Source organism: Exophiala viscosa, assembly GCF_022695815.1.
Source record: "Exophiala viscosa unplaced genomic scaffold EDD37scaffold_1, whole genome shotgun sequence".
NCBI classification, from domain to species: Eukaryota; Fungi; Ascomycota; class Eurotiomycetes; order Chaetothyriales; family Herpotrichiellaceae; genus Exophiala; species Exophiala viscosa.
In genome coordinates, this window is record NW_026944353.1 from 208,947 (window position 1) to 233,383 (window position 24,437).

At 51.2% G+C, this 24,437-nt stretch overlaps 11 protein-coding genes across 11 annotated transcripts; 5 read left to right on the forward strand and 6 right to left on the reverse strand.

Moving 5' to 3' along the window:
- Positions 1–242: 242 nt before the first annotated feature.
- On the reverse strand, positions 243–809 carry EDD37DRAFT_644211 (60S ribosome subunit biogenesis protein NIP7; the record flags this gene model as incomplete). The annotated part of the gene is made up of 1 exon (XM_062817477.1): positions 243–809. The coding sequence occupies one exon, from the start codon at positions 807–809 to the stop codon at positions 243–245; it is 567 nt and encodes a 188-aa protein (XP_062674300.1).
- Positions 810–1,001: 192 nt separating this feature from the next.
- On the forward strand, positions 1,002–3,560 carry EDD37DRAFT_5068 (nucleolar complex-associated protein-domain-containing protein). Its single transcript, XM_062813551.1, has one exon. It carries the CDS (start codon positions 1,068–1,070, stop codon positions 3,111–3,113), a length of 2,046 nt encoding a protein of 681 aa, XP_062674301.1. The 5' UTR covers positions 1,002–1,067; the 3' UTR covers positions 3,114–3,560.
- Positions 3,561–4,473: 913 nt separating this feature from the next.
- Positions 4,474–5,954, forward strand: EDD37DRAFT_5104 (uncharacterized protein). Its single transcript, XM_062813603.1, has 3 exons — positions 4,474–4,595; positions 4,649–4,935; positions 4,996–5,954. The coding sequence occupies exons 2-3, from the start codon at positions 4,713–4,715 to the stop codon at positions 5,463–5,465; spliced, it is 693 nt and encodes a 230-aa protein (XP_062674302.1). The 5' UTR covers positions 4,474–4,595; positions 4,649–4,712; the 3' UTR covers positions 5,466–5,954.
- EDD37DRAFT_4961 (putative isochorismatase domain-containing protein) lies at positions 5,955–7,782 on the reverse strand. Its single transcript, XM_062813399.1, has 5 exons — positions 7,511–7,782; positions 7,314–7,329; positions 7,162–7,215; positions 7,043–7,074; positions 5,955–6,931 (listed from the first exon to the last, which is right to left on the reverse strand). Exons 1-5 carry the CDS (start codon positions 7,704–7,706, stop codon positions 6,444–6,446), a joined length of 786 nt encoding a protein of 261 aa, XP_062674303.1. The 5' UTR covers positions 7,707–7,782; the 3' UTR covers positions 5,955–6,443.
- Position 7,783: 1 nt separating this feature from the next.
- On the reverse strand, positions 7,784–10,179 carry EDD37DRAFT_5095 (uncharacterized protein). The gene is made up of 2 exons (XM_062813591.1): positions 9,713–10,179; positions 7,784–9,662 (listed from the first exon to the last, which is right to left on the reverse strand). The coding sequence occupies exons 1-2, from the start codon at positions 9,906–9,908 to the stop codon at positions 8,158–8,160; spliced, it is 1,701 nt and encodes a 566-aa protein (XP_062674304.1). The 5' UTR covers positions 9,909–10,179; the 3' UTR covers positions 7,784–8,157.
- A 1,338-nt stretch (positions 10,180–11,517) lies between these two features.
- Positions 11,518–13,115, reverse strand: EDD37DRAFT_558385 (major facilitator superfamily protein; the record flags this gene model as incomplete). The annotated part of the gene is made up of 3 exons (XM_062813751.1): positions 11,518–12,432; positions 12,484–12,891; positions 12,948–13,115. The coding sequence occupies 3 exons, from the start codon at positions 13,113–13,115 to the stop codon at positions 11,518–11,520; spliced, it is 1,491 nt and encodes a 496-aa protein (XP_062674305.1).
- Positions 13,116–13,965: 850 nt separating this feature from the next.
- On the reverse strand, positions 13,966–15,954 carry EDD37DRAFT_5221 (4-coumarate-CoA ligase). Its single transcript, XM_062813638.1, has 3 exons — positions 15,751–15,954; positions 14,771–15,702; positions 13,966–14,716 (listed from the first exon to the last, which is right to left on the reverse strand). Exons 1-3 carry the CDS (start codon positions 15,845–15,847, stop codon positions 14,090–14,092), a joined length of 1,656 nt encoding a protein of 551 aa, XP_062674306.1. The 5' UTR covers positions 15,848–15,954; the 3' UTR covers positions 13,966–14,089.
- Positions 15,955–16,570: 616 nt separating this feature from the next.
- On the forward strand, positions 16,571–17,940 carry EDD37DRAFT_5259 (peroxisomal biogenesis factor 11). Its single transcript, XM_062813642.1, has 3 exons — positions 16,571–16,919; positions 16,975–17,461; positions 17,524–17,940. The coding sequence occupies exons 1-3, from the start codon at positions 16,853–16,855 to the stop codon at positions 17,684–17,686; spliced, it is 717 nt and encodes a 238-aa protein (XP_062674307.1). The 5' UTR covers positions 16,571–16,852; the 3' UTR covers positions 17,687–17,940.
- Positions 17,853–18,922, reverse strand: EDD37DRAFT_5469 (uncharacterized protein). The gene has a single exon (XM_062813668.1). The coding sequence runs from the start codon at positions 18,673–18,675 to the stop codon at positions 18,019–18,021; it is 657 nt and encodes a 218-aa protein (XP_062674308.1). The 5' UTR covers positions 18,676–18,922; the 3' UTR covers positions 17,853–18,018.
- Positions 18,800–20,982, forward strand: EDD37DRAFT_557412 (phosphoenolpyruvate carboxykinase [ATP]; the record flags this gene model as incomplete). The annotated part of the gene is made up of 3 exons (XM_062813702.1): positions 18,800–18,849; positions 18,905–19,181; positions 19,642–20,982. The coding sequence occupies 3 exons, from the start codon at positions 18,800–18,802 to the stop codon at positions 20,980–20,982; spliced, it is 1,668 nt and encodes a 555-aa protein (XP_062674309.1).
- A 1,859-nt stretch (positions 20,983–22,841) lies between these two features.
- EDD37DRAFT_603356 (uncharacterized protein) lies at positions 22,842–24,269 on the forward strand (the record flags this gene model as incomplete). The annotated part of the gene is made up of 1 exon (XM_062814637.1): positions 22,842–24,269. One exon carries the CDS (start codon positions 22,842–22,844, stop codon positions 24,267–24,269), a length of 1,428 nt encoding a protein of 475 aa, XP_062674310.1.
- Positions 24,270–24,437: the final 168 nt, after the last annotated feature.

Consider the following 24,437-nt stretch of genomic DNA (forward strand, 5'->3'; position numbering starts at 1 on the left):
TCCGTTGGCTCGCGTGTTGTCTGTATGTTGGCAGTCCGGGCCTGGTGAGATCAACTCATGCTTCGAGGAATGTGCATGTTTCGCCCCCTAGGGCATCGGTCGTCCATGTCGGCGACAGACCATTGCATTGGACCCTGTTCGCGGGTCGCAGCGAGCGCAACCGGGCCGCGATGTACACATGGCACTTCACCATCGTCGCTGCATTATTGATCGGCTCTGATACTCCATGTATCCCGCTCACCTCAAGTCGTGAATAAGCTGTCTTCCTCCCTCAAGTATTCTCCCACATCGCCCTGTCTGAACGCAACAACTGAAGTGGGCTCAAGCTTTCTCGCCTCAGCGGTTGACCTGGCCGTAACTCCAAAACCAAGGGGTGTATCGTCCATCGCAAGAACAACCACGCCTGAGTGTTCGGGACAGTCTTCACTCCATCTGCCAACATGCGCCTTGACCACATTGCCTCCATATAGAAAGGGCATTTCACCATTCGGCTTGATCCACAACTTGTACCGAGCATGCGGCGCGATCACGTCCAGCGCTGTGATGTGCAGTCTGAATTTGCCGGTCTTGGTGAATTTGCCAACACATGTTCCCAAAGACAGAAGGTTATCGCGGGCGATAGCCGTAGCTAAGTTCGCAAGGGAGAGGCGGACGTAGTAGACTCGAGACTCGTGCAGGCGGAAGACATGGCGGTCACTATCGTCGTCGGAAGAGTCGCTCGGTGCGATCAGTTGGGTTAGCGAACGACCTGTGTAATTGGCGAGTTTCGTGAACAGTGTCTGCGTTTCTACGTCTGTAAGAGGCCTCATCTTGACGTTCGACCTGGGATGCCAGTCTCGTCTCCTGCGATTGCTGAGATCCTGGCAACAAAGTCGTTTCCCAAAATTTCGTCGGCAGCCAAAACTTTTGGAAAATTGTCCGCCCGCGGCTAATCTCCGGCTGGTATTTCCCCGCTAGAAAAAAGTTACAGTACACAATTTTGTCTGGCGATCGCAGGCTCTGACTTCGGATCATTGACAGCCTGTAAAGAGACTGCGCCGTTTCCCTGTACAAGACTTGCCAGGACAATGCCTCATGGCCGCCCTGCGAAGCGCAGGCGCATTACACCGCCGCTCGACGATGATAGACCTTCGGAGACGATTAAGTCGTCTGAACTTTTCGCTCGAGCGGCCGACTGGGACCTAGAGCAGGCATACGAGCAGAAGAATAGAAGTAAGAAGAACAAAGAGCCTACCAGATTACCCATCAAGACTGCAGAAGGCCGAGTCCAACGGGTAGAAGAGGAAGCGAACGGGGATGACTCCGACAGTTTTCTAGGATCTGGCTCCGAGGACGAGGCCAACAATGAGCCAGACACTCCTCCAACAGAATCCGAACCTGCCATACAAGTCCCGGTGAAGCAACAGATACTTTCCGCGAAAGAAGATATCGCCCGTCTCGCCGGACATCTCAATGAAGACCCGGAAGAACACGCTTCAGCATTCAAAAAGCTGGCACAGATCAGTGGGCCAAATTCGCCCATTCCCGTGCAAAAGCTGGTGTTGGCGGCACAAGCGGCGGTCTACAAAGATGTGATACCGGGCTATCGGATAAGAGCTTACAAGGACGAAGACCTTGGGACGAAGGTGTCGAAGGAGGTGCGCCAGACGCGACAATACGAGCAGTCGCTTGTCGCAGGATATCAAGCCTACGTCAAGCATCTGGCCAACCTTGCAAAGGTGCGAAAAGGCGACGAAGAATCGCGATCTCTTCGAAGCGTTGCGATCAATTGCGTCTGCACGCTACTTCTCTCCGTGCCGCACTTCAACTTCCGCACCGAACTGCTCAACGTCCTTGCACGAGAGCTCGCCAGCAGGGAGGCGACGCCGGACTTTGCGAAATGCATCGGGACCATTGAAAAGATATTTGCAGACGACGATGACGGCGCGCCGTCCCTAGAAGCTGTCGGCATCCTTACCAAAATAATGAAGGCTAAAGAGTATCGTTTGCGGGAAGAAGTTCTAAACACCTTCTTCCAATTACGCTTGCTATCAGAACTTTCTGCTACGAGTTCCACTACCAGGACAGACAAGTCAGAAGATGACGCCTCAAAGATGCGTGGGAGGAAAGTGAAGAAGGAGATGTGGGAGCACAGATCCAAGAAGGAGAAAAAATTTGCCAAGGAGCGAAAGGCGGTCGAGAAAGATATGCGCGAGGCTGATGCGACGGTCAATTATGAAGAGCGGGAGAAAATGCAGTCGGAAACCCTGAAGCTGGTCTTCGTCACATACTTCCGCATCCTGAAGGCGAGGGTTCCCGAGCTAATGGGCGCGGTGCTCGAAGGATTAGCCACCTACGCTCATCTCATCAACCAGGACTTCTTCGGTGACATCCTCGAGGCCCTCAAGGACATCATCAGCCAAGCCGACGCAGCCTCGAAGGGTGAACTGGACCTGGATGATGAGGAGATTGGCACGCTGCTGGACGTTGATGGAGAAGAAATTCGCAACCGGACCCGCGAAAGCCTGCTTGCGACACAGACGGCATTCACGCTCCTGTCGGGACAAGATGTTTCCAAGGCTGCCTCGAGTCTGCACCTGGACCTTTCGTACTTCACCTCGCATACATACCGTTCACTGTATCCGCTGGCCCTCGATGCGGATATCGAGCTTGGTCCGAAATCAGTGCACCTGCCAGATCCTCATGTACCAAAGTCGTCACAAAAAGCGGCTAACAAGGTCAACGTCTCGACGCCGATCTTGCTCCTGGCCCGCGTGCTGACCTCCATACTGCTCACGCCGTCTCAACCTCCGCCGACAGTTGCAGCTGCTTCGTTCTTCAAGCGCCTGTTGACGATATCGGTACAATTACCTGAGAAATCAGCACTAGCAGTATTGAGTCTTCTGGCCAAGATCGCCGACAAGCATGCCCGCAAGATTGAAGCACTCTGGTACAGTGACGAAAGGAAAGGCGACGGAGTCTTCAAAGGGGAAGCCGACACTGTAGAAGGTACAAATGTACTATCCACTGGCAGTGGAGTGTGGGAGACGGAGTTGTTAAGAAGACACTACTGTCCAAAGGTCAGAGAGCAGGTGGCCTCTATCGACAAGGTCATTGCTGGACTACATAGATAGCTACATCGGGCGATCAATCGCTGAGACGCATTGCTCTATGAAGGCACCATACCGCATAACATGCCATGCCGTGTAGGCAGGCCCTGTAGTCCGTGCAGCTAACATCCTGGGGTGCAAATGTTTGCATCGTCGATTCGTCACGGCTGTTGATTGCGTACAGGTACGGGAGACAACGGTTACGCTAAATTTTTCTTCGGCAGTGTTTGTAGTGCGCAGCTCCTGGCCCTTGCTTCTCCGGCAGAGCTTCGTCAAAGCTCCATCGGATCTGTCTAGCTAGCATATATTCGTCAAAGCTCTTCAAATGCATGCTTGATCATTGTAAGGTTCGATACACGGTGATCAGCCATGCGTTGTAGCCCTGTAGGTGTTGTCAGGGGCTATTGCCACCTGTGGCTTGGGATGGACGTCTTCCCCGTGCACGCCAGCGATTGGGTCCGCATCGTAGCGAGTCTTAGGCACATCGTTGGATCGAAGTCCCAACAAAGTCAATGATGACTTCCTCTGCCAATTGTGGCCCAACTCCCGTCCATATAGCACATGCTAAATGGTCCTCGCGACTCCAGCTTCATGCATAAACCTGCACTATGCCTGTCGACCAAGAGGTCCGCGGAGCGCTTGGACAGGTTTTTGCCCATGTCAACCTATCACCACATATTTTGGGGAATGCTATCTGGAGATGGAGGCTCGAGCCATCGGCAAACTTGGATTTGTGGTGTGACAGCGGGATACTGACATATTTCTGCAATTTTGTTCCCCGGCATTTTGAGTCGATGCTTCTTGTGTATTATCATCCGGGAGCTATGACCATAGTTTGAAATAATTGTTGTGTTGCTAAACAGATATAAGTCTCGAGAGAAAGGACTAACTTGCCACCTCCGTTGTTGTCCTCATCCTCTCGTTTTCCGGTGCTGTTGAAATCCTGTTAAAGGGAAGGAAGTATGTCTTCCCGTTGCAAGGGTCTACTTGTTAAGGGACGTTCTTGTCTCGAACATACGCTAACGACCTCTTCACAGATCCATCCTTGTTGATCAAGGTCGTTGTCTGTTTAAAAGCGCTGTGCGCTTGAAGTTCAAAAAAGAAAACAAAAAGAATATCTGTCATTGCAAAAAGTCTTGAATCACGCTCGCAGGTAGTAAGACGACTAGTCTAGATACCTGGACAAGAGTGTACACAAAAAAGGTAAGTGAACAGCTCCATTTCTGGTATCATGTCGCTATGGGTCCGATGAGTCAGGAGAGAGGCGGTTGCGCTTGGATAGGCCCAAGCTTCCACCGTGATGTGAAGAGTGACTCAAGCAGGTGCAGACGCAACACTGTTTGCAATCAAGTGTTGGCGGTCCGTTTGAAGATCAGACACTGAAGATTGATTCGAGTCTGTTTGAGCGCTAAAGAGTGCAGTTGGAAAGAACGACACTACTCACACTTTCACGGCGCCACTCATGCCATCTTCCCTCCCTCGACCTGTACATCCTTCATGCTTTCTGTGGCGTATTCCCCTGTCCTTCATGAGGTTTTGCTGACCATGATTGTTGCCAGATCACAATCCTAATTTCACCTTGTTCGAGCAACATATTCGTTATTTCTTTCCCGAGACGTCAAAATGGTGTCTACCGTCATTACCTTCAGCAAACCCGACATTCAAGGACCAGTCTACGTGGCTGGCAGCTTCACAGAATGGTCTCCAGTTGAGATGAACTGTGAAAGCACAGCTTCCGGATTGAACAAATTCTCATATACTGCCGACCTAAACCCAGGCAAATATCAGTACAAATTTCGCCTGGGACCTGGTGACTGGTGGGTTCTTGATGAATCCACCTCGACAGGTGAGTTAGCATGCAACCGGTACTGTTGACCCGAGTTGTGGACGTCTGACTCGAACACAGAGAATGACGGGGCTGGCAATGTCAACAATGTCCTTGCAGTGGAAGCCGAAGCCCAAATCGAAAACGAAGCACAAAAGAGCACAGAATCTCCATCAACGCCTGCTGAAGAGCCAGCCCAGGCTACCGTGTCTGCCCCAGATGCGGTCGACTCCTCTATCCCCAACCTGAGCACACATAACATGGTGACTGCTGTAGAAGACGAGCTGGAGGTAAGAGCAGACGATGGACCGCAGGATGTACAGGGTCTGGATGTCCACAAGGAGGATCCCATTCCCGATGTTGCGCCACCGCCTTACTCTGTGGAGGAGCATGCTGCCGCCCAGGCTGCTACAGATGCTCAGATTCCGTCGATGCCAGACATCGTCGGAGTTCTGAAAGAAAAGATGTCTCCCCAGGCTGTTGTGCCGAAGGAGAGCCAACCAAAACCCAACGCACCAGAGACTAAACAATCAGGTCTCTTGCAAAAGTGAGTGTCTTCATATTCCGGCACTGAATACCTTGCTGACTCCACACAGTGTCTTGTTGGTGGCTGCGATAGTCGCAGTCCCAGTGGCATTTGCATATTTCCTTCGTCGATAGCAGGATCGGTCATTTCCTTCCGTTCAAGTGTTCACAGTCCAGCTTGTTTGTTCATGAAGAGGCCTCTTCACTGCTTACTGTTTGTCTTGCTTCAGGTTAATGGTACAAAATAATAATCTTCTTTCTCTTGCCATACTCAAACATATTTAGTGTCCAGACAAGCTTGCACTATCATTCCGGTGCGGCGAGATGCACACGCTAATCCCAGAGGGCTCTGTCCGCCTTCTACGAAATGAGAATTCGTGATTCTCTTCTCACAGATCCTCCCAGGGCTGTCTAGCAAAGACCACAAACATACACGCGAAGCTGACTTGATTTGAGCCTCAGAAAGCTCACGAACCCTTCTGCGTTTCCTCCCAAGCCGTGCGCAACAAGGCTGTGCCCCCTGACTCCCAAACCCACAAACCGTCAGCCCTCCTCCTCAACGTTATCATCCCACGACCTACAAGCGAGCATCATGGGCCAAGGCAAGCCTGGCGGAGTCGTCAGTAATGCAGGAACGAACAGCAATGCACGAACGAAGGAGCAGGCGGGCGTCAGCTACCGCAAGGCCGGTGGAGAATTCAGGAAGGCACCAACTGTGGAGGATAGGCAGCCATGGTGGAGACGGGTCTGGACGAGGGTGGAAAAGCTCTTGAAGTAGGCGATGCCGACGACGTCGCAACCGAGCCCCTGGTGGTGGTGGTCGGTAATGTGGTTTTGAAGAAGCCCCATCTGAACGAGGTCGAGAAGGCCAGTGAGCGCTAGACAGACACAACAAGCAATGGACAGAGCATGATATGTTGATGCTGGGAAGACCTCCTTTACAGTTCGTGTCCATCTGTGACTATGTGACTTGGTAGCCTGTCCGTTGCAATGCCACTCAATCTTCACAGCTTACAAAATGTCTCCACCGCAACCTTCGTCTCGTCCTTCGTCTCCTTGACCAAGCCAGCAATAGCCTTGAAATTCGGATCCTTCGCATCGCGAACCAACTCGAACAGCAGACTCTCGCTGGTCGTTACGATTGCTCCTTCGCGAGCCAATCGGTTGAGTGCTATAGGGCGTTCACCCGCGTTACAACTCGACACCCCATCAGCCAGAACGTACACTCTATGCCCCTGAGCGAGTAGATCTAGCGTCGTCTGCGTCACGCAGATGTGCGTCTCGATGCCGACGACGATGACGCTCAACGCGGCGGTGGGGTTCGTGGGGAGTTGGGCCTGCAGTTCCGGTACCATCATCGAGAAGGCGGTCTTGTCGACCTCGGTTTTGGCGCTCTCGTCGGTTGGCAGGAGAGATGTGATTTCTTGGACTGTGGCCCCAAGGCGTGCTGCGTTCTGAGTTGTGCAGAAGATGGGGATGTTAAGGATTTTGGCTTCAATATCGTCAGATTCATTTATATCTTGTGAGCATAGCGGGAAACAATAAGTCGTGGTTGTGTCCAGTGCGTCGTAAACAGGGAGGAAGGGGGAGTGTCGAGCGTTACCTGCTTTGACCATTTTTGCGCTTGTGGAGATTCTACAGTTTCAGTGTGGTTTAGTACAGAGCAGCGCGTAATGGTGGCCGCTGTGAAGGACGTCAACGGGGACGGGAACATAGACGTACACTTTGGGAAACTCCCAGATCGCCGTGCGGAACTTCTCCTGGACATCGCAGACGCTGGATGGCCGGTCAATGTCAGCATGAGCTTTCGCTGGAAGATAGGAGTAACCTCGCCGCCATCGCTTCGAATACGACGTAATGGAGATACAACGTACAATAAGACCGGGTTTACTGGAGTAAGGAGCGAAAGTGTTAGCATCATTTCTCCGAACATATCGCGTGGTCAGGATGTCCGATCTTGTGCCGTAACGTCCTCCCGCGGAGGGCAAGTTGACCCTAATTTGCCGGTATATTCCTTACGACAACTTGGTACCCGGGTGGGCACTGGGTAAGAGACAGAGATAGTACCTACCTATCCGACCAGTCGAGGCCATGTTTCTTGAAATTGAGGATTCGAACCTCGATGTACGCGTTCTGTAAGATTTGGGAGTATGTAACAACGAATATACAGCAGGATTAGGACTGCGACCGAAAAGTCTGGTTGTTGTATAACGAATTAACATGTGTGAACCTCTATGAGCAAAGATCGAAGTAGTCCTCATAGGCATATAAACGTCTCCGGGGAATGGGCGAGACGAGAGGAAGCCGGCCCAGCGGGAGATTGGCCGAAGCCGCGATGCGGATAAAATATGGGCAAAAAGTGTGGGGATGAATCAATCTTGCTCGGCTATCGCGTGTCGGCATTGATCGATACCTATTGTTGCAATATTCTTCTTTTTGATGTGGCCTTGAGGCTTCTGTCTCTCTGTCTGGAATACCTTTCTCTGTCTTGCACCTTGTCTCACAGATCTCGCTTCGTTGCAAGGTTCATAGCCCCAATCTAGAATACAAGTCGCGTTTTAGAAGCCCCACCTCCAAAGATCAGGCGAGGCTCTCCAGTTGCTGTTACAGAACATCAGCCACGTCCCAGGACACTTCCATCGTCCGAGCCTTGCTCCGGGATTGTTCACATCGATATGCAGATCTCCTTGATGAATGCCACTGATCGATTCTAACCTTTCATCCGTTCGCGGTCGTTCTTCGGTGCGGCCCAGTATTTAGCCATCCAAAAGCAGTGCCAGAACCAATTGGATTCGACTTGGTCGTCGTTGTTGATTGTCCAGCTTTCCCGTTCGAATCGTTCTGGCTGGCTTGTCCATCAGCCTCCGATCGTCCTGTCGCATTCTCTGCCCCATTAGGAGTTGCCGCAGTCGTGGAGACGGATCTGGTTGCATTTGCCATGGTTTTGGCTGGTCGAAGAATCTTCATGGGTCGAGATGCGCTAGGCCGGGCATAACTCGAGGATGGTTTCTGATTCGAATCATTCTGTGCGGATGCGGATGCCGAGCGCCACGAGTTGGCCCACACTCCTGAGCCAGCAGATTTCGACATTGGCGTACTGAACGACTTCTCACTGCCAGTAGTCGATTTGGAATCATCTGCTGGTCTTGACTGCGTAAGGTCCAGACTCGATCGGGTCGACGGCTCAGTTTGCTGATCCATTCTGCGCATATCTCCGGGTTCAGAAGGCGTCGCAGAAGCTATGCTGCTTGATGGTGCTGCAAGCGGAGAAGCCACTCCTTGGGCCGAGGAAATTGATCTTCCAGGTCGGCCAATGACCCCGATTGGGGAGGCTGGAGGCGGTAAGACAACTTCCATTGACGACGATTGCTTGCGGGAAACCGTGCACAGATCCTTGTAGGTTGAGTCGTCTTCAGGTCGCACCAGTGGTATCGACAACTGATTTCGCTCTTCATCAAAGATCATAAGCTTGTCCTGTGAAAACAGGATATCTCCGTTGTGGGATCTCAAAACGTCGCTGCCTAAGATGATCTGTATGGATGCGTCCTTCACCGGCTGATCATCGACCAAGAATTTCACCATCAAGGTCGGTATCTGAGGTACTGGACTCGCTGATCTGACGGCCGGTGAATGTATCTTTGCTTCAGTCAAGTAGACTGGTAGTCGGATGGCACGATACTCTCCGTCGTCAAATATCGATTCATTCAGGTCGAGCTTGTCTATGAGCGCATGACTGACAGACGATATCGAGGAGCCGGTGCAAATGGCAGCATAGAGTAGCGAATCGTTGGAGAAGGACTGGGTCAACCAGCAGCGGATGATTGACGGGCATGGACCCAAGACAAAAAAGCCCGGAGGAGGGTTGCCTGACACCTTGGGTGAGTTGTGGATAGAACCGAGGAGGCGACTTCCTTCCAGTCCAAAACTATTTGTACGACCAAAACCGGCAGTCGTGGGTTTTCCATCGGAACGATGCGACAACGATCTCTCAGAAAGCGCGTGACCACCAAGTCCACTCCCCGTCCGTGCTGGAAGGTCGATAGACTGTCTGGACGACGTATAGTGATTGTTTGCGCTTTCATCGAACCGCACCGAGTTGGCTCTGGACGCTGCCACTCGTCTAGAATCATCGTTCGCATCCAAAGTCAATGAGCTCATCATGCTTGTCGTAGGTTCCGCATCGAAGTTTCGGAAGGCTTCTGCCGCAGGATTGAGGGTGGAATCTGATTCCTGTTAGTAACAGCCTGGAGTTCGTAAGCCATGCTGGACTCACCATGATGTGATGAACCAAGAACACCTGGGAATGGTGATGAAGAACCCCACAGACTCCTGGATCTACCTCCATCCGGTGTCTTCTGTTCCAAACGCATGATTCTCTCCGAGTGTGCGGCCTGCGTCGTGGAGAGCTCGTTGAGCGTCTCGTGGATGCGCCACAATTCTTCTCTAGTCGCAAACTCGCGCGTTTCCATATCTTTCCAATCAATTGGCTCGTAGAGGCATTGAATTTGAAATGCAAGCCTCGCGCAGGGGAACCTCCTCCAGGCTCATGCGCTCTGATGCTAGGTCAATGAATGGAGGGCCAAGAAGGGTTGCTTTCCTCAGTAATGAGAACACCACACTGCTCTTCCCTGGCTCACGCCAGCCCTAGCAAACCCTTCCACCAAGCCGATTGTCCAATATCTATCTCTTCAAACCCTCATGAATCGCCGTCTGGGGGTCTTTGAAAAGTCGTAGAGGAAGAGAAGTTTAGTAAAGGATGCGCCGGAGTCTGCACAAGAGAAGCGTGATGGCAGCTAAGGTTGATCCCAAGAGTTTTGAGGCAGACAATGTCTGTTGTGATTAGGCGACAGTGGACGTAGGAGGGAAGGTGTTCGTTGTCTGCTGTGGCACTGTGCAAATCGAGTCCGTACAGAGAGTGGGATGTGAAGGGATAATGAAATCGGTGCTCAACTGCCCACAATGGTTCGACAGCAACGCTGAATGATTTGAAGAAGACCGATCGGTACAGTCTCTACCTTGGTATCGACTTTCGATGGCGCGAAGGACTTTTGAAATCGATGATGGTGGGCTTGTAAATTGAGAGACAGCACTTACATTGATCTCATTGCTGATTCGGAGCAAACGTTTTGGTGCCATAGAGGCACTTATAGCCGACCGGAGATATACGGAGCCGCGTGGTGTCATGAAGTGCTGTCTTCTTTCCAAGACAGGGAAACTGTGCCGAGTTGATCTTTGCTGTCTTGCAAGTTTGTACTCACCTACCTGGAGTTGTTGTGACGCTGTTCATGACAACACAAACAATCAATGAAACCATCGACAGTCTTATCACGAGACGAGGACAATAGCTTGTCGATGAAGGTAGACATGTGTCTCGCGCCTTTACGATGTCGGAGCGCGAGTAGGTTGTGTATGGATGGAAGATCAAGATAAGTCAGGTCTTTAGACTTGATCTTTGCAGTGGTCACGCAAGATCACAGGCGTGTTGTCAAAATTCAATGGAGTGGTCTGTGAGAACCGTGCCCTGAAGCGCATCTGTTCAACTACAGAAGAGCGGAGAAAGTCTTTCCAGGTCATGTAGGCTCTGGCTTTCAACACAACCTTCAATGCCGCGAGTACGCCACGAGAAGTCCCGTGATTGTCTATGTCGCGTCCAGAATCCTTCTCCTCAATGTGGAAGAGTGTTGTAGGCAGTCCAGGATATTGCGCCGGGCTTTCACCCCTCCCCTCATGTCGATATGTGACAGGAAGCTGGGCATGATCGCGAGACATATGAAGTCACGACATCTAGCTTGAGCAACTATCACAAAGCAAGCGCGATATTACTGATTCCAGAACGCCTACGGTTACTTGACGATAGACAAGGGAAGGAGACAGATTTGAAGGCCGTTCATCATAGTACTATGTAACATCTCTAACATTCCAGACGACTCATTATCTGCTACCAGGTCGCACGACGTCTGAAACGCCAGCAGTGTACGAAACACACTTCAAGCCAAAAGAAAGTAGCCAGAATTGAACATCTGCTCCGGGTCACCAAAGTTCAAGCATGTTAAACGCCGAGTCAGTGAGGTGACCTCTTCAAGCGCCGTTGTCCAGAGCCTTGGCCTCGTGGAACTCCTTTGTTCCCAGGGTCGAAACATCGTAGCCATGATCGATTAGGTATTTGCGGAAGCGCTCGTCTTCGTCGGTGATGGTGTCCTGGCCGATATTTGGTAGACAGAATAGGGCGATGAAGCCACTGAAGACGCACAACGCGCTGGAGACGTAGAAAGGATATTGACCCTGCTTGATGACGTTGCTGCCGGCAGCCGCGATGATATCTGGGAAGACATAGTTGCCCACAAAAGCGCCAATCTTGCCACAAGCGGCCGCAATGCCGTAGTATTGGCCTCGCACGGAGGTGGCCGAGGTCTTGGAAGCGATGAGACCAATGTTATCTCCAGGGCCGACTTCGCCAAGAGCCAAAAAGATACCGTAGATGACAACGAAACCACCCACTTGCGAGCCCTTGTCGAGATGTCCGTAAAGTGCAGTCATGACGAAACCGATGATGGCTTGCAGCCACACGCCGACGACGAGGCAGTACTTGGGGCCGATCCAATCAGAGAGGAAGGCTCCGAACAGTGCTCCAGGGCAGTAAAAAATATTGATTACGGTGTTCCATCCGAAAGTCTTCCACAAGGGAGCATCCGATGGGAGCAGGAAGGCGAGCCATGACGAGGAGTATATGCCGAAGGAGTAGGAGCTGAAATCGTAGATAAACCAGATCAGAGCGACGACAGCGAGGCGGAACCAGTAGAATTTGACGATCAGCCAATACGGGTAGTGATTCATTTTGTTGCGATTGTACTCCTCGGGCTCTCGCAATTTAATTCGCAGCCAGAGGAGAGAGAGGGGTGGAATGACACCCAGGCCCAGACACATACGCCAGACGGCACGCAAGTGATGTTCACTGAAGATGAGGACAAGTATCATAGGGACGATAGACGCCACCTGGGATCCATCAGAAAGCTACAATGGTGCAAGTAGGAGAGGTATGCTTACAACAAAGCCAAGATCAATGGCGAGGTTCGTGGACGCAATGAACCAGCGGTTACGGTGACCTCGTTTGAGTTCGCCAGTGGCTTCTGCGCAGGCGACGGAGCCTGCAGGATATTCACCGCCAATACCAATACCCAGGAGAAAGCGGTATGCGGTGAGCGCAGCGAACATGCCTTGAATACTGCCGCCGGCACCGTACGAGCCAGCACCAAGGGCAGCGAAGACGATCAGAATGAGGGTCGAGATCAGAAGAGAGTTGCGACGCGACCAGTGATCGGAGAGGTAGCCAAATATCAACTGGCCGACCACCGTTCCAGCAAATGCAATCGAGGAGACGTTGTTTTGGGCATCGGATTTCGTGTACTCGTCCTTGTACAAGAGCTTGAGTATGGTGTTGACAGATCCGATGACCTGTGGAACTTGGTGTTAGTGAGGTTGTTCATAGCCACAAGGCTGAGATGACATACGCCATTGAGATAGCCATCCGAGAACAATCCAGCACCGCAAGCAATGGTCGGCCAAGTACGTTGCCACCTAGTCTTTGGCGTGGCGTCAAGGGGAGCTGCATGGACCGATACCCGACGGTCGACGTCTTGGGGCGCATAGCCTTCGTCAATCCTTTTCTCGTTCTCCATTTCCATGGCTGTAGTCTGTTGCGAGTTCAACTGCAGCTGTGCTCATAGAAGGGAATTCAGAAAGGTCCGAGCGAGAGTCCAGGGTAGATATAGATTCTACGAAGTGCCCATGGACCAGGGCTGAAAATGAAAAAGTATGATCGCATCGGACTAAACAAGCAATTCTACGCAGATGGGGTGCCACTTGAGGTGGGATCGCTCCAAGGGTCAGGCCAATGGATTTCGTTGCAACCCTGCAAGCCCCCAATGGTCCTGGGGCTGATAAGTCAACGTTAGTTCGGGCTCGCCGTGCACGGTACACCACCGGGTTAAGCGGCACGTGCCTGGGTGTTTAAGTGAAGGTGGTCGGCAAGGATCAATGAAGTTGAATGAACTGCACGCCGCGTAACCCACGGTCCCCCCTGTGGACTGGTTAATGATGCCCACATTGTCCACAGTTTAACACGTGTATAGAGATAGAGAAGAGTATTGGTCGCCTTCATGAAAACTTCATGCTTGATGCATCATACCAGCTGTCCGGAGATGCACGAGGTTCAAATTTCTTCAATCCATAGCGTTGAATTTCAAAATCATCGAAATTGAAATGAGAGGAAAGAGTCTTCTGACTCCGAACCTGTTTTATCTCTCGATGACGGCCAAAAGCGACAATTGAGCACGAGTCGCTTGGCGATGAATGCTTGGCTCTGCATGCAACGAGTGCTTGTTCGTGATTGACTTCCGGGCTCATATGCAGCCTCTATGCATGATGACCGCAACTGATATCGGCCGATTACATACTGTGTACAGTAGTAGGACCCCCCCTTGCCTAGCGGCAACTGGCGATCCTTTCAAGAATTGTAGGTGACATACCCTGCATTCTCAGACCAAACCATGCAGCAGCAGACAACAAAGGAGCTATCGATGCCTTTGCGAAGAAGGATGCCACGCTAGGGATGCCCGTACCAGAACCCAAGCCAACAGATATCGGTACGAGGTCACAATTTGGCCTTGACCTGCCGTCCATCCTTGTTCGACGATTCTTCTTCCTTTGCCTTATCTTTCAGTATTCGCCGCAAGATCTTGCCTGCTGCGCTTTTTGGAATCTCGTCGATGAAGCGCACGCCTCCCCGGAGTCTCTTGTGATTGGCGACTTTGCCTTGCAGCCACTGGACAATTTCATCCGCGTCCTTTTCACTAGCCTTGTCCTGACTGGCGACCACATAAGCCCTAGGCACTTCTGTATGCATATGGTCATCGTACACCCCGATCACAGCTACATCGTCGATGCCAGGATGGTCCATGAGTTTACCTTCCAATTCCGCGGGTGGGACTTGAAAGCCCTTGTACTTGATGAGCTCCTTGACTCGATCGGTGATGTAGAAATTGTGATCTTTGTCCTGGAAACCAACATCACCTGTCTTGAAGTACTTGTCGGGCGTTATTGCATCTTTTGTCGCTGATTCATTCTTCCAGTATCCCTTGAAAATATTTGGGCCAGCAAGCCATAGTTCTCCAATCTCGCCAGGCCCGAGTTCTTCGCCGTCTGGAGACATATACTTGGCTGTCATATTGGGGAACATTTTGCCGACACTTCCAACTGAGTTATACCATTCATCCCAAGGCTAGAATGCGGTCAGAGAACCAACTGTGAGCGCTTCTTCAAGGCCATTACTCACCTGTGTATGGGTCATGGGACTCGTCTCGCTGAGCCCATAAGCCTGGTTGATCTTGATGTTCAGCCTCTTGTGTAGGGCATCAACCAGTTCTCGCGTCAAAGGCGCAGCGCCACTTGTGATCATTCTGACACTGCTGAGGTTGTACTTGTCCACCATTTTGTCCCGCGCCAGTCGCACAATTACTGGAGGCGCAACATAGATGAACGTAATCTTGTGCTCTTCGATGGCCTTCAAGAACACCTCAAGGGTGAATGCTGGCATCACCACAAGCTCAATGCCTCTGTGTAAAGGTTGCTGCACTAATCCTGTCAGTCCGTAGATATGAAAGAACGGCAACACCCCAAGAATCTTGTCATTGCCGCTCGAGTACCATTTCCCAACTGCTCCCTTGATCAGCAGCAGGTCCGAAACGACGTTGCGGTGGCTTAGCATAACGCCTTTGGGAAGACCGGTAGTGCCCGAGCTATACACCAGAAATGCCAAATCATTGTCCGAATCCAGCTTTCGTCGCCTGTACCTAGTGGCACCACTCGTCTTGCGGATATTGGTCCAGTGTTTGTGTCTGTGGGTGGGATCCCGCCCGGTCCCAAGCAGTATAACACGATCTGCGGGAATGTTGGACCTTTCGGCGGCTTTCAACGCTGTCGGCAGGAAATCCTTGGTCGTAACAATTGCCTGAGAATTGGAATTGGATAGCTGAAAGGACAGCTCGTCCGCCGAATATGCTGGGTTGGCTGGAGATACGATGCCTCCAGCAAAGAAGACTCCGTACACAATGGCGGCGAAGTCAATATCGTTGGGTGCAAAGATGTTTAGCACATCGCCCTTCTGCCAGTCCCATAGATTTCGGAGGCCACCACCAAAATCTGTCGCAGCTTCCTTGACCTCGGCCCATGTATATTGACGAGAAGAATCAACGGTGCGATATATCACTACCCAATAGATCAACGAGAGTCATGCTTGTCCAGCGTGCTACTCACCTTTTGTGTCAGGAAAGTCTCGAGGCTGCTCAAACATGAGCCCCCAGAGGTCGACATTGGGGATTTGTATCTCTGGAAATGACGACGCTGTAGGCATATTGGGCTGCGCGGTGGCACAAGAAACCGGGGTTGAGCTACTCCAAAACCAACCAATGCGACGAATGTCTGGAGAATCACAAAATCGCGGCCGTCCAGCCCAACTCTCCCTAAAAATCTCGGAATCGTATTGAAATTATAGCAGCGGATATCAAGTGCTCATAGAATCCAGCTGAGGCACCTGACTTACCTAAGCTCGATGGCATCATCTCTTTATGGGGATTGCTGTGGTAAACGTGGAGATGGCGGGACACGGCGAGAAAGCCTCGGTTGCTGTGCCGGTACTGTATATGGAGAACTGTTTTCCACCGGGAGAAATTATGGCTGAAGATTTCAGAGGCATAGAAAAACTTGTGGGAGATGACATCCTGACATAACGAGTGAGCATGATTGCCATAGTCTTGTTCACCGCGCTGGTGCCCCAGACTACTCATCAAATATTGATAGAGAGCTCCAGACACCTGGACTTACTCTTGGAATTGTGGGATGTTAAAGACAATCTCTAGAGTCCACATCTCTAGCCAACGACATTTATGTGTATAAATCCTGGAAAGTAGGATAGCAAACTATTTGTCGGTATAGTTGAAAGGTTCAGCAGGAGCAATAGACCGAAAATAGTTGTATGTAGACAGCCAGGAGTCCTGACATGTACAGGTGTGGCCGAAAAGAGGGCTAAGATGCCGAGGTCCCCGTCACATGTCAGCTTTCCTCTTATTTCCAGTCCCAGTCACCGGGTATCGGGAGCATCTGCGAACGCTCACCCGCATCTTCTCAGTATTCTAATAACTTGGCTCTGACTCCCCAGAACAGCCACCTTTTCTTTCTTTTCTGATCTCTCATTTGTTCCGGATCTGTTGCAAGCCAACACTGGAGGACTAACTCGACCTCCGTACCCCTTGTCGCGACGCTGATTCAAGAAGAGCGCATCCGAGCCGATTGTTGACATTCCCATCCCTTACCTGACCGCACCTGCTCTACGCACCTTTCGGCGTCCCCTGTCGCAATTATGGTCGCCGACGCTCTTGTCTATCACCCCGCGGTGACCCACTATCTCAGATACGTTGCGACTACAGGTGAGTTCAATGCGACCGCTGAAGGCGTATACGCTAAATGATGGTTTCTCTGCAGTTGGTCGTGATAAGGTGCTCCGTACCATCCAATACTTTAGCAGATTTTACGCCTGGTACCTCTACCGCACCAATAACCCTACGAGTACCATCCAGCCATGGGTTGTCCTCAAGAATCAATTCGGGCTTACGAGAAAGATTTTGCGTATTGGAAAATTTGTTGAGCACATCCGAGCTGGTGCAGAAATATACGATGCTGCCATCAAGTCGAGCAACGGCGACAAAATCACGCAATACCTGCAAATCTTACGACAGATAGGTTATGCAGGGTACTTGACCTTCGATACGATGACGGTTTTGGACGCCATGGGTGTCAGGAAAGACCCCAAAGCGAAGAGCGCCCAGGCTACCGCTTATCGATTCTGGTTGACTGGTCTGGTTGCCAGCGCTTTGGCTGGCATCTACAATACCTACAAGTTGAGGCAGAGAGTGCAGACTGTGGATGAGAAAGACGCCGAAGATAAAGTTGAGAAAGTGAAGATCGCAAAGTATGTAACAACGTCAAAAGCGGAATACGTTGTGACAAAATGGGACTAACTTTTGGCAATAGACAACAACGAGCCGTCAACATCCAACTCATCTCTGATCTCTGTGACCTCACAGTTCCCAGCACCGCGCTTGGATATACCACCTTTGACGAGGGCATCATTGGTCTGGCTGGGACAACGAGCAGTTTGCTTGGAGTATACGGAGCCTGGCAAAAGACGGCTTGATTGACATGATGCAAGCGAAGCTCTTACACATCTGTTCGATCCCTCCCAACCTGGACTATGATGCATTGTCATGGTGTACAGGCCTGGCTGGGCAGATCGAACGCAGGGACGGGTTGTTTGGATGGAGCGGTTGACCGGTTTGAAGCGCGATGATGTAGGTGGGTGCGAACACGTAGGGCTGTTTGCTGTTGAGATCAGAGTTGGAATGATGATCTGGTCACCTTTAGCGATCCCCCGCTTTTTCCCACCCAGCAATGACATTTGTGGAGTGATGAGGACTGCGTTATTTTGGCAATTCTCCGTTTGACCTTATCACGGTCCAAAATGAAAAATCATCCGTTCACAGTGCCACATAGCCTGTTTGTTTGCGTGGCCTCTGCTGGACGTTCGGCAGAAGCAGCAGTGGGTATTGCGGAAATGAGAAATGCATATGGTCTTTGTGTTTGACCTTCCGAAGCGCGGAATCTAGTGGCGTTGTACGGGTACTTGGGGTAAACACAGTAACAGATGCAGCATGACTTGTGGCTCCATCGTGTCTTCGTAAGAGGAATGCCAAAGAGGGCAAATGGCGACGAGAAGCGGGGGATGCTGCAGCATTGGGTGACCGTCGATGTTCCTCGTCCTTGCTTCTCCCACCTTGTCTTGTGTCGTAGCTGTCTTACCTTTTCGTCACTTTTCACCACTTCTCTAAGTCTTTTCATATTTTTCAAACCAAGCACGATAATAAGTTGAAGGAATATCATCGCGACCATTTTTCGCCTGCTCCGCAATTCAGATTCTCCAATTGCCAGAGCGTTTGACGGAGTATATCCACGGCAGTTGGATTTCCTCCAATCAACACTCCCCGGAAAGAGTCGGACGAGCCGTGCCCGCGAAACACCACTGTCGTCCTCCGATCTGTCCCGTTGGTCTTTCGGAAGCGTCCCTGAGAAGCGGCTTAGCCCCAGCGCCAGAAAGATACAAGTAACAGGCCTCAGTCCCGTCTTCATGGCTTCCGAATATTCTACTCGACTTCAAGCTCTCCACTCCATCCGCCCTCAATCATCCTCTCCTGGTTCCGGTACAGCTCGTTCGAACCTAGCCAAAACCAACCTGCGGGCATTCACTCCCAGAATGGTTTCTCACTCAGTCAACAAGACCGCCCTCCACCCTGGTGGTGTCGAGTAAGTTGTCGTCGACGGTACCTCGTTTTCTCAGTCCACTAACAGGCATACTTAGGCCAGGTCGTGAACACACCGAACTCGAAGAAGAACTTTACACTACTGCTCACATCGACTACGACCGCGTGGCTATCGTTGCCAACCCCTCAGTATCTGCCCTTTATGAAGATGCCCTAGTCTACGAGACCGGCACAGCCATTACATCCTCCGGTGCCTTGAGTGCCTACTCTGGTAGCAAGACTGGTCGTTCTCCGCTCGACAAGCGTGTAGTCAAGGAACCCAGCTCTGAGAAGGACATATGGTGGGGACCTGTCAACAAGCCCATGTCATCAGAGGTCAGTATACTCTTCATCTCTGTCTACCCTTGGTCCTATCAATGCCCACGTTGGTGTCTATGCGACCCGAGCGTGCTATCTCTTAGCCTTCTACGCCCAGTCCACACTCTTCCATGCTGCAATAGAAGCAGTGTGGAGGGGATGGCAGCGTCATTTTGCTATCAGGTCTCAAGACCTAGCATCCCCGCTGTGGCCGGTATTTTGATTGCATGTGGACGAACGGCACTGCACCAAAATGGCATCCATGATGCAGAATTATTGCCCCGCGTTGCCCCAAATCGAACGTGACGCAACTCTGCCTCATGCCGCGGCTAAAGAATGCTTGGCTACCGGGTGTGTTCGGCAGCAGAACTGGTGTTCCTGTTCAAGCCCCACATCACTTATCAATTATCCTGCACTAGCGATATCAATGCCACTAGATTGCAACAAGAAGCACAGCTAACATGCCTTGGTGTAACAGGTCTGGAAGATCAACAGAGAGAGAGCTATCGACTACCTCAACACTCGAAACCGCATTTATGTTATCGATGGTTATGCTGGCTGGGATGAACGATACCGCATCAACGTTCGAGTGGTTTGCGCACGTGCCTATCATGCCCTGTTCATGCGAAATATGCTCATCAGGCCTTCTCGCGAGGAGTTGAAGAAGTTCCACCCTGACTATGTCATCTACAATGCTGGTTCTTTCCCGGCCAACAGATACACCACCGGCATGACCAGCGCCACCAGCGTTTCCATCAACTTTGCCGAGAAAGAAATGGTCATCCTTGGTACCGAGTATGCGGGTGAGATGAAGAAGGGTGTTTTCACGGTCCTCTTCTACGAGATGCCTGTCAAGCACAACGTCCTGACCCTGCACTCTTCCGCCAACGAGGGAGAGAAGGGTGACGTTACTGTCTTCTTCGGCCTGTCGGGCACTGGAAAGACCACTCTTTCGGCCGATCCCAAGCGAAAGCTCATTGGTGACGATGAGCACTGCTGGAGTGACAAGGGCGTCTTCAACATCGAAGGTGGATGTTACGCCAAGTGCATTGGGCTGTCCGCCGAGAAGGAGCCCGATATCTTCGGCGCCATCAAATTCGGTTCGGTCTTGGAGAATGTCGTCTTCGACCCCGAGACTCGCGATGTCGACTACGATGATTCCACCCTGACCGAGAACACTCGATGCGCCTACCCTATCGAGTATATCGGCAACGCCAAGATTCCTTGCCTCAGCAACAACCACCCAACCAACATCATCCTGCTTACCTGCGACGCCCGCGGTGTGCTACCACCCATCTCCAAGCTCAACACTGCTCAGACCATGTTCCACTTTATTTCTGGATACACCTCCAAGATGGCCGGCACAGAGGATGGTGTTACAGAACCACAAGCCACCTTCTCCTCCTGCTTCGCCCAGCCATTCTTGGCGCTTCACCCTATGCGCTACGCAAAGATGCTTGCAGACAAGATCTCTGAACACAATGCCAATGCCTGGCTTCTCAACACTGGCTGGGTTGGTGCCGGAGCGGCCACTGGTGGTAAGCGTTGCCCATTGAAGTATACCCGAGCCATCCTGGATGCCATTCACTCTGGCGAGCTTGCCAAGCAGGAGTACGAGACGTATGATGTGTTCAACCTCAGTGTCCCCAAGACATGCCCTAATGTTCCCGATGAGATGCTCAACCCCAAGAAGAGCTGGACTGGCTCGGCCGATTTCGGTGAAGAAGTCACCAAGTTGGGCAAGCTGTTTAACGAGAACTTCCAGAAATATGCCGATGAGGCTACCGAGGAGGTTATCAAGGCTGGACCGGCTGCGTAAGTCTGTCAAGGCTGAGCTGTGCTTTATCCCCATTGCTGCGGGCTTCTTGTACAGAAATGCGCTGAATTTTGGATTTGCATGAAAGAGGCGTTGGAAAGCAGCGTTCGATTGTCTGAAGTGGACAGCAACAATACGAACGCGAGACGCGAGAGGCATCACGATGCAACGAACGACAATGTCATGACCGCCACCCTCAGATGGGGTTTGGCTGGGCTTGAAAAATATGCCTGCTATATTACAAAAGAGCTGGGAGATGGATATTTACAGCAACAATGTGTTTGTAGTCTATATCTTGGATACAATGAACGAGCTGAGCTCTATTTTCCGGAAGAATTGATTCTGGGAGTTTGTAACGAGTTCATGAGTGATAGACCTTGCCGTAGGCAAGTCATCAGCCATCGTCCACCACGACACGATAATTCGGATCAAAGGCGTGGGATTTGTCTCCACCATGCAGATGGACGGATGAGGAATTAGCAACATTGGAATCTGACTTGCTGATGAGAGACTATGCGGAATGTTCAGGTACCAATCAAGCGTAGATTGCGCGGCCGGAGGTTGGTACGGTCCTGTGACCTTGCTGCTGCGCTTCAGGAGCCTCTCCAATTTCTGCCTTGGGCAACTGGATTGTCTTTCGTCACCATCCCGAATACGACCTGTCTGCCATAAATATAGACGGCAACATACGCATCATTCTCGGGTATCGCGCAGTTGCAGAGGGTTGTGACCTAGAGCGAAAAGAGCGGGACGGCGGAATACCTGAACCGGGCAAAGAGGCAACGTAAGGGGAGTAAACTGTAACACACATGCTTGTAGGTTAAAAGACCCTGAATAAATATTCCGTACCTAGCCTAGCGATAGTTTAATCAATGAATTACTGGCATAGGGCGGGCACTGGCAGGTCAAGTGGCCTGGCGCAGCCCTGAACACACCCCAGCTAGGTCAAGTTAAGTTTAACTGAATCGACACGATCGTCCCCGTCAAAACTGCGCTTTCGCTTCTCTCACTTCTTCTCGAACTTGCATTTCTTCCACCCACCAACCCACCCACGCTGCGACTTCATCTTTCCCACCTGCGCTGTGCTCAGCATCCTCGTCGCTGAACATCGTGGAAACATGGCAGATCCCGATCCCTACTGATCTTGCATCCATCAAGTGTTTCTTTCTCGTCTTTCTGTGTTCCGGCGTCTGGCGGCTTCCAATACTTAGAACTCTTTTACCGACACTGTTCTGAGTCTTCCCAAGTCTATCTATCCCACCACTCCCTCAAACACACCGCCTTTGGCTCGGCATATTGGCTTATCTCGCCTTCGAATGCTTGCGACCACAGTCGCCTTGATCGAGCCCATTCATTCCGCATCGTCCGACGGTTTATGACACCATCGTCTCCTCTCGCCAGTCTCGTCGATCTTCATACCCGGCCCAGCATTCACCCCACTACTTGCATCGGTACAATATACAATTCCAGCAGTCCGCAAGGCTAGAGAATCTGGAAGAGGTCATTGTCCAAGATGCTCATCAACGGAGAAAAGTTCGCCTGCGAGGCATGTGTAAGGGGCCATCGCGTTAGTTCTTGCCATCACTCAGGTAGGTGTCGTGACATTACCAAAAATTTCATAAGTCCAGGAGCCGCGATGCTGATTGTTTCTGCTCTCAGATCGTCCCCTCGTCCATGTCAACAAAAAGGGCCGGCCAGTCTCACAATGCCAACACTGCCGAGGTTTGCGCAAGGCTCGATCCCAGCATGTGAAATGCGAATGCCATGACAAGGCGCATTCGAAAGAAGACTGCCCTCATGAGAAGGCCGAGGGCAACACTGGTACGTTTACTCCATGCCCTCAACAACCCTTTCTAACGACAATGCTAGAGCCGAATACCTGCTGTTGTCAACATGGTTCCCGCTGCACTTGTTCACTCAAGAAGGAACTCGACGCCGTTCCCGAAGACATTCCTCAGCTGATCCAACCGAAAGAACAACACAAACCACGCCCTAATCACAATTCCCACGAAGCTAAGGCGACAGTCTTCACAAACGGTCATCATAAGCCGGTGCATAAATTCAATGATGCTCACAACCAACTCGGAACGCCCTATAAGATACCTTCCCGCTCGAATTCCCTTCATGGCCACCGCGACATCGCCCAGCGCTCTACAGATAACCTCCTACTTACCAGATCTACAAAGCCATACCACGAATCGCCTCTGCACAATTCCATGACTGATGCAATGCAGATTGTTCAACGGCAAGTCAGATCAGAACACAATTCGCCAATACTAAGCCCACAGAACGTTGCGAATCCTCCACAATTCAGAGACCTAAATCTACCTCAGTTCGATCCAAACGCCTACTCTTACTCGCCTTTCAGCGTTGATACCCCTCCAGCACAAACGAACAGTTTGGTGAATAGCCAGAATGCAAGCCAGACAGACCTGACCCTGCCGGAACAGTTTCCAGAGTCCTGGTTCATGTCATACGAGCAGGCCCATGACTACGACCCGCCGAAATATCCTGACGTTGCATCTCTTGACTGGTCTAATTACAACTTGGAGACTAATAACGATTTCAATGTCAATAACGTGATGGTAAATAACACCCAGGGTAACTCACCCTATCTTGGGCAGCAGGCACCATATCAGGCTTTCGATGTGTCCAAGCAAATCAACCAGGTCCAAAGAACGTCTTCTAGTGGCGAGGCCTCCGAAATCGAGGATCAATCTCCTTCGTCGAATCGCTGGGGTAATGAGCAGCCTCTTCAAAACGATCTAAAGCCTAACCCAGAGGCTTTCACGGATTTCAGCAGCATCGGAGGTGACGATGCTTCTGACAGGTACAGACTGAGTTCGGCATCGTCATATTATGGCACACCTCAGGCCAACGTTCTAGCTCGCGACAATCTTGGCAGCCTTGACATCGACGACTATCTAAAACAAGCTGAGGCAGAGACCAAGCGTATGCAAATGCAGCAGCAAATGGCACAAATGAATATGGCCTCGCAAGAGCTTCCTCAACAAACACGCATACCGAGTGTACCCAGTGTAAGCCGAGGCCTAACGCCCAGCATATCGACACCAGGCAGTGCCGGCAGTGGCGAACATCCATATACGATAAACGAAGCACAGATGTACGCACATATGGATAGTATGGTCAATGGATCACAAAATCAGCCGAAGCCAGCCATGGCACCAACGAGTATGGCCGACGACCCTTCGTGGTCTGTGGCTCCCGATATGTCGAATCCAGAGTTCATCCTGGACGACGAGAAGGAAGACGAGGACTGGGTACGGTGACCTTGAGTCCAGAAGACCGTCTTCCAACTGAAACATGCAAAACAACTATTTGTCTGCAGAAGAGTTTATGATTTTATGATGTACTACGTTTTGAGATACCACAGAGTTATGGAGTCCTGAAGTGACTGGAATTTAGTAAGGGGGTGCTCAAGGCAAAGGGACATGGCA